The following is an 8152-nucleotide window of genomic DNA, read 5'->3' as shown; positions in this document are numbered from 1 at the left end:
TTCTGGTAATTGTCAGGGAACAAATAGGACAAAAACCTCAAAAAGACATGAATAGTAACTAAGATTAAATATCCCTTTGTACTGCCAAATCGCATATAATTTCGATAAATACAACACAAAACGTATCAATCTAAAACATTGCAACTATTGCAAGCCAAATAATATTTATTTTCCACATTATTTTCAGGATATCTCACCCTTTTCCACGACCGAATAACGTCAGTAGTATGCGGACACAAAGTAGAACCGCGGGTGTAAGACTGTGTGGCGCGCATTGATACAACGTTATCCGCCCAGTCTGACCTCACATCCGTCCCTCCAGACAGAGTTCTGTCTGCCGGCATTTTCTTTTTGTTTTGCCTGTGCCGATTCTGGCTTTTGGATTAATTTTCCGTGTTGTTGACCGGGTACAGGGATTTCAACAACATCTGCTTCTAGCACAGCGGTCTGCTGCACAATGCCTGGATTTTCGGACCGAGATCGTGGCAGAGATAGAGGGTGAGTCAAGGGTCAGCCGGGTTCCTTCTCGTTGACAGTTGACGTGAGCCCAGACGAGCAGCTGAGCGACACCGCTGTCATGGCCGTGGTCTCACAACAACAACAACTAGCCTCGTTACGTCGGTTTGTTTCGCCACCACTCGTTATTTAGCTGCACTCGTGTATGATTTTATTTTATTTTTTTTAAAGAAAGAGACGCACTGTTTCTATACGACCAAGCGTGTTTTGCTGTGGTGCTTCTGTGATGTTGCCTGTTAGAGGTAAAATGGCAGCTCCCGACAGCTCCGTGTCGGTCGGCCGAGGAGCAGCTCGCGAGCCCGCAGCAGCCTGGTTTGTGTCGTGTGACGCAGTCTGAGGCAGAGGCACATTGAGACCAAGGGTTTTAATGCAAAATACCAATTACATGTTAACAAGTCTTTTTCTAATAACGCTAAATCTGCAATGCTTCCTGCAGGAGGTAAAGCTGAGCCCCGTAATATTCTCGTTTGATCGCATGTCACGTTAACTCTTTCTACTTTCAGTAATATTACACTTTATTATTAGCCCTAGTTACTGGTGAGTGTTAACGTATGAATACGGCAATATTTAAGTGCATTACGTGTGGCACTGTGTGCAGGGTTGGAATTGCCTGTTATAAACACTTTGTATCAGAATATAGAGCAACTGTTGTTGTGGAAAAACACCAGAGATGGTCGTTTGAAAAGCAAATGGTATTCAGTTACATTGTTGCCTCCTTTTGGAGGATTGTGGCCTCCTCCACACATAGTTATTAGTGTCAAAGGGACAGTCTGGTGATTTAGTATTGCTTTTCCATACATTTGGAGGTCTGACAAGAGGCAGATTAATTATTATTTTTCAGTGTAAATATTCCTACTGTAAACACCAAACTCAATGCTACCTATCAAGCAATATCCTCATCTTGTCTTTTAAACCATACCAACGCCTCAAAAGAAACGCTGAGGTGATCCTGATGACGCATAGGGATCCTCAGTTGTTTTTTTTTACACTGACAACTGTTGTCATAGGCTGTGTAGTAATAACCACAACTTGTAACATGACTTATGTGAGAATCCTGTAGAGTTCCCTTCTTTAATAAGCGCCATGTCGGACCATGCTTTATTGTCTCGTGTGTCCTGCTCTTATACACAAGGTATGGTGGAGGACCTCCTCGTTTTGGTGGCGGAGGCAGTGGCGGAGGTAATAGAGGTGGACCTCCTTCAGGAAAGTTTGGCAACCCGGGTGAGAGGCTGCGAAAGAAGCACTGGAACCTTGACGAGCTTCCAAAGTTTCAAAAGAATTTCTACCAGGAACATGCAGATTCCACTCGCAGACCACTTGTAAGATTTACTTCAAGTTGTTTCACTTCTTAAATAGTTTTAATTCATGCAGTCTTGTGAGCATGTGTATTGACTGTGTTCTTCAATTCCAGCAAGAGATTGAACAGTACCGAAGAAGCAAAGAAGTTACCGTCAAAGGCAGAGATTGCCCCAAACCAATTATAAAATTCCACGAAGCTTCATTTCCAAGTGAGTAGAGAGGAATGCTTGACCGCACAAATATCCCCAATATTCTTGATTTATCATCTGTGTCATTGACAAGTTTTGGGGTTGAACAGTTTTAACTTGCGTCATCTTACTTTTGCAGCCTACGTCATGGAAGTTATTGGCAAACAGAACTGGACGGATCCAACTCCCATTCAGTCTCAGGGGTGGCCTGTTGCCCTGAGTGGCAAAGACATGGTCGGCATTGCTCAAACTGGTTCTGGGAAAACACTTGCGGTAAGTGAAATGCGTTGTAGTCAAGATTTTTCAAACCATTTGTACCCAGCACCCATATAAGATTAATTTGTTATCACCTTTCGGTTATTAAAACACTTTTGCCAAATGCTTAGACCAATTAGAGAGCAGTTCCATTTGGCTTACTCACTTCATTAGACTGTAATGAAGTGAGTGAGCCAAGAGTGATTTGCTTAAGATTGAACATATTCATATGAATATAGAATTTGCAACTTGAAACAATGTTAACACTTATCAGCTGAGGAAAGAAATACATTCCGATATGTTGTGGAAGTTAAAGATTATCAGGGAGCTGGTGCTTTAGAACACTGATACATGTGAATACGTATATTTAAAGTCAGTCCTTTTTTTGTTTTTCTTTCTTTAGTACCTTCTGCCTGCAATTGTGCACATCCAACATCAGCCATTCTTAGAGCACGGAGATGGACCTATTGTAAGTACATTTGAAATGGTTTGTGTGCAGGTTTCGTCCTCTATTAGCATAGGATATTATTGACAGTCCTTTCTTTTTATTACTATTTTGGAGGAACAGGAAATAACTTTTCAGCTGTTACAGTATTACAACTAGAGGCCCAGATGATGTATTAATGTTTTAGTATCAGCAGGGTTATCGCCCATTTTTTGGTAGGGGCCCCATGCATTGCTTAAAGTTACAGTGTGGCATGCTGTACAGAGACAGTATAACTGAGCAGTTGTGGTCTTGCTATACATATTCTTTCTTGGCTGTGTTACTTCTCTCTCTCTCTGTAAAGATTGTCCTACATGAATGGATAAACAAATGAGTAGTTGTAACAACCCAATATGTACGAGTCTTACATATTCAATCAATGTATTTATTGTTAAGAATGCAATACAGAAATAATAATGGTTTTGATCATTTATACTCATCTTTCTTTAGTGCTTGGTGCTGGCGCCAACCCGTGAGCTTGCTCAGCAGGTGCAACAAGTGGCTGCTGAATACGGCAGGGCTTCCCGACTCAAGAGCACTTGCATCTACGGCGGTGCTCCAAAAGGACCCCAAATCAGGGACCTTGAGAGAGGTAGGCTTACTTTGTTATTCTCACAATTGAGATATATTACTCCATGCATTCAACTTTGCCGTTATGGTTTGTTTTATTGTTAATGTTGGATTAGTTTTAAAGTTAATCATATAATACTACGCTTTCCTGTTTTTTAGGTGTTGAGATTTGCATCGCTACCCCGGGTCGTCTCATTGACTTCCTTGAGTGTAGTAAGACTAATTTGCGTCGTTGCACCTATCTGGTGCTGGATGAAGCAGACCGCATGCTGGACATGGGATTCGAACCTCAGATCCGCAAGATAGTGGAACAAATTCGAGTATGTTATGTTAATTTCTTTCACTTGGCACACCATTGGCATTATCTTTGAGACAATCTCAGAGAAAAAGTAAATTATCAGATCACAAACCTGACCACTAACAGGCTGTTATGTATATGAGAAATATTTGCGCAGTACCCAAATAATATAAAGAAAAGATTCTCCAGAGAGGAATTCAATTCATACAAGTTGACCAAACAACCTGTGATCAATACTTATTCTTCAGAACTCATCCAGATTGACTGATACTAGATATTCAACTCGTACATCAATAAAAATGTTCACAATTAAATGTGAGGGTTACATTTACTTTGAAGCTGCAAAAAAGTGTTAAAGTTCTCCTTGTTGTCCTCACCAGCCAGACCGTCAGACCCTGATGTGGAGCGCCACCTGGCCTAAGGAAGTTCGCCAGCTGGCTGAGGACTTCCTGAAGGACTACGTCCAGATCAACATTGGCGCGCTGCAGCTTAGTGCCAACCACAACATCCTGCAGATAGTTGACGTTTGCAATGACATGGAGAAGGAGGACAAGTGAGTAGATGATTCCTACCTCTTTATCAGCGTTGTCCAGTTAACTGATGTGATGGGGGAGAAACTTTGCATCAGTCAAAACTTGTTTGAATACTCAAGTAGTTAAAGAACAGATTGTGTATTTAATCTCAAAACGGTGAATGACTACTTGCATCAGTAGAAGCACAATGACAGGGCTCAACATTAAAGACTGTATGTATGATTGCCTCGGACTACTAAAATGCCACAGGTGGCTTGAAAATCCAGCAACTAAAAAAAATCATTAAACGCATAGTCTTTTCTGTAGCTGATGATGGAGGGGAGCTAAGGAGTGTTCTGATTAATTTCCTTAAATAACAATAAATAAAATACTTTAATCTTTGTAGTTATTTAATACCTGTAAATAAATATAGCAATCTCTACAAGGGTAAGTCAAATTTACTTAACATAATTAACATGGAAACCTGAAAGTCTGTTGCAGTGATGAAGTGTGTCTACTAACGGACACTCGAGCACTGCGAACACTGACTGTCAGTGCTTAGGGCGCCACACCAACAAAACCAGCAGAATTCATTGCGCTGACAGTACCTGGATGGCGCACTGCAAACGGTCAAAAAAAGCAGTTTAAAGCGATGGACACTACTCGTACTAGACGGGCGCCATCTTGGTTACGTAGCGGAAGAGGAGGAGCCCTTTTGCCAGCTTTTCATTAATTTATTTATATCCTCCTGCCGCAATTGTGGAGGTGTCACAGTTTCCACATGGGGTGGAGGAAGGGGGAAACAAGGGACAAAAAGAGGGCAAGAAGGGCATTCATTTTGTCAGTTTTAGTTTCGCGGGTGCTGCGAACAGATTTGCGTCTGTCACTTCCGCCAATTGGGTAACGTAAGTGTTCTATTTGATACAGCGCTAGATGTTAGTGCACTGTATTGCAGTGTACTTCGTAAAGTGTTCGGTAATAGACACAGCCACGGACTATTTTTGTCTTGACAATTTTACATTTTGTGAACTTAAGTTTTGTCTCAACTTCCTGTTTGCCTCTTCTGTTAGACTCATCCGTTTGCTGGAGGAGATAATGAGCGAAAAGGAGAACAAGACCATCATTTTTGTGGAGACCAAAAGGCGTTGTGATGAGCTCACCAGACGGATGAGACGAGATGGGTAAGGAACTCCTCTTTCTTCCACTTAAACAATGTCTCTTTTCTTTATTTTTACCTCTTATGTTTATCTTTAAATAATTACAAAATTAAAAGTGAGGCTACGTTAACCTTTTCCCCTCATTGCTCCAACTTGTTGCATATTTAATGTTCAATCTGGCTGTCACAGGTGGCCCGCAATGGGAATTCATGGAGACAAGAGCCAGCAGGAGAGGGACTGGGTCCTTAACGGTTAGATTTGATAAATCACATTGCAAGTTACAATTTGAAAGATTTAAGCATCCGCCTCACATGCTGCTCTGTAATTGAATGAAATACTGTCCATCTCCCTTCAGAGTTCAGATATGGCAAAGCTCCAATCCTCATCGCTACAGATGTGGCCTCCCGTGGCTTGGGTCAGTATGCCATTGAGTATCACCACTTTTTTTTTATATCAGTGTTACACTTACTTTAAAGAAAGTGGGTTTGCTTTCTTTAACTTTTCTATGCATTTTTCTGAGTTTTTCTCACCTAAAGGTGGAGTCTTTGTGGCAGGCGCTAGGCATGACAGTCCCAGGCCTCGAGAGGGAGATGGATGACATATTGGAAGTGCTCAACTGGCTTGCCACCCAGTGGGCCTAGGGAGGTGAAAGCTCTTGTGTGCCAGTGATCTTCAAAAGGCTGTGTGGCTAAGCCTTTGTCTCTGATATGTTGGTGAAATACACACACATCTGTTTTCTGTCCATGGATTTCACCTGACAAACGCCATCCAGCTGTTTCCAACTCAAACGAAAAAGAAAAAAAAAAAAAAGATATGCTTGATGTTGTGACTTTTGCCTTGCATGCTGTTGTGATAGAGAGCGCTGTATTGCAAGTCACTTGTTTTGAGATTTGGAACAATTGTTACCTTTTGGAGCTTGTATCACATAAGATGGGTGCTTGAGAGCCTGTCTAAGCTTTCAGTTGTTTTCTTCTCCCTTCAAAGTGCTGGATTTCTTGAAATGGAGAGAGCAGTTTGAAATCTTTTATTTGTCTCTGAAAATTGATGAGACCTGGCACATGTGTTTAGGGGGTAGTGAGAGGAGAAAGAGAGTGAGACAACTCAAACCAAAGTTCCTCCCTCGCCTGCGTTTTAAAGTCATGTCGAGACCTGCCAACGAGAGACATTTTCTCAAGTGAACACTGGCTTCTTGGAAGATCTTGCCTTGATGAGACTGATGAAGTGGTTGGGGGGAATTGTTCCGTGCTCGGTGAGGGGTCCCACAGGGTTCATGTTCATCTTGGGCCTTTTACATTTTTAACTTTTTTTTTTTTTTTTTTTTTTGGAGGGGGTGGGGGGGAAGGGGCCCCTGTTCAAATTAGCACTTGGTCTATTTTGTCTTGGCAAGACGTGCAGTGCGGCCTTAATATCAAGCTTCTTTTGAGAGTGTACTGGGAAAAATGGACCTGCAAAAATGGACCCCTGAATGGTCCTATATTGGCACATGAGGAGGCCCCAGTGCATATCGTGGCCCAACTGCGTAGAAGTTCCTGGATGTCACTTGACAATTTGTGGGGGATTTCGCTGCATTGGGAAAGGACTAGTGAATGCATACTCCTTAATGGTAAGACTTGAATCCATTTTTTCTTTCTCCCTTGGTTAACAAAAGGGAGAGTGAATGTCGTTTGGATCTTTTTGATTATGGTAAGCAATTGGAGTGTGCATCCTTTCTCTCTTCCCACAGTAGTATTCCCATGGAGTAGATGTGTACACAATCTTATGTTGTTTTAACACATTTTTCTCCACAGCCTAATGACCATTCTCTTCCCCCCAGCCTCCACAGTTGCTAACTTTTCCCTTTGATCTGGCTGTTGTGGTGTGCAAAATCCTGTGTGGCCTCCATGTTTTGTTTTGCCACACTGCAACACTTTCACAGATGTGGAGGATGTGAAATTTGTCATCAATTATGACTACCCTAACTCCTCCGAGGATTATATCCATCGCATTGGACGCACAGCCCGAAGTCAAAAAACGGGCACAGCCTACACCTTCTTCACCCCCAACAATATGAAACAAGCCAGTGACCTGATCGCTGTGCTTCGCGAGGCCAATCAGGCCATTAACCCCAAGCTGATCCAGATGTCAGAGGACAGAGGAGGTAACATCTAAAACTTGTTTCCACTAAAAATGTTTTTTTTTTTTAAGGAAGAAGCAGTATAGATTTTAGTAGTCATGATACTTGGACTTAAGTTCATGAACAAGCCCCCCTGATGATTTATTTGTCTTTTATTGACACTGATTCATTTTGTATGCTGCTTTATCAGAAATGTTAATCCGAGATGAAATTATATCATCTTTGACTTGTCATTGTCTCCAAAAAAATGTTTTTAGACATGCACCTGTTTACAAATTGTTTCCCCTTTTGTCCCTGTCCTGTCTTCATGCAGGTCGTGGTAGGGGGGGAAGAGGTGGCTACAAGGATGATCGTCGGGATAGGTATTCTGGGGGTGGGAGGAGCAACTTTGGCAGCAGTAGCTACAGGGACAGGGACGGTGATAGAGGGTTTGGCACTGGGCAGAAGAGTGCCTTTGGTGGCAATAAGGCTCAAAATGGTGGCAGCTTTGGAGGTAACGGTGGTAACTGTAGTGGTAGCTATGGCAACAACAATTTTAGCAGCAATGGACAGGGTAATTTTGGTGCTCAGGCAAATCAGGTGGGTGCCTTTGGTAACCAAAGCTTCCAGGGGCCCCCTCAGTTTGGGGCCATGCAGAGGGCTGGTCAGAATGGCATGAACCACCCACCATTCCCATTCAACTCTCAGCCACCACCACCACAGGCCCAGCAGCCGCCACCTCCACCACCAATGGTGCCCTACCCTATGCCACCACCCTTCC

General features: G+C 42.6%; 1 protein-coding gene across 1 annotated transcript in view; it reads left to right on the top strand.

Annotated features, from left to right (window-relative positions):
• The first annotated feature begins 308 nt into the window (after positions 1 to 308).
• Positions 309 to 8152, top strand: part of LOC137795090 (probable ATP-dependent RNA helicase DDX5) — an 8222-nt gene continuing 378 nt past the window's right edge. The window contains exons 1-13 of the mRNA XM_068592361.1: positions 309 to 498; positions 1649 to 1835; positions 1928 to 2024; positions 2143 to 2276; positions 2662 to 2727; positions 3193 to 3334; positions 3472 to 3632; positions 3991 to 4163; positions 5193 to 5303; positions 5469 to 5530; positions 5635 to 5694; positions 7195 to 7416; positions 7706 to 8152. The exon at positions 7706 to 8152 is cut by the window's right edge and continues 378 nt beyond it. Coding sequence (XP_068448462.1) covers positions 458 to 498; positions 1649 to 1835; positions 1928 to 2024; positions 2143 to 2276; positions 2662 to 2727; positions 3193 to 3334; positions 3472 to 3632; positions 3991 to 4163; positions 5193 to 5303; positions 5469 to 5530; positions 5635 to 5694; positions 7195 to 7416; positions 7706 to 8152 — 1903 coding nt within the window. The 5' untranslated portion in view covers positions 309 to 457. The remainder of the gene's footprint in view (positions 499 to 1648; positions 1836 to 1927; positions 2025 to 2142; positions 2277 to 2661; positions 2728 to 3192; positions 3335 to 3471; positions 3633 to 3990; positions 4164 to 5192; positions 5304 to 5468; positions 5531 to 5634; positions 5695 to 7194; positions 7417 to 7705) is intronic.

The sequence above is a fragment of the Clinocottus analis genome, unplaced genomic scaffold, assembly GCF_023055335.1.
Source record: "Clinocottus analis isolate CAN_PGR_092001 unplaced genomic scaffold, fCliAna1.0.p SCAF_27, whole genome shotgun sequence".
In the NCBI taxonomy this organism is placed as follows: domain Eukaryota; kingdom Metazoa; phylum Chordata; class Actinopteri; order Perciformes; family Cottidae; genus Clinocottus; species Clinocottus analis.
The sequence above is the reverse complement of the archived record's forward strand: the minus strand, read 5'-3'. Positions and strand labels throughout refer to the sequence as shown.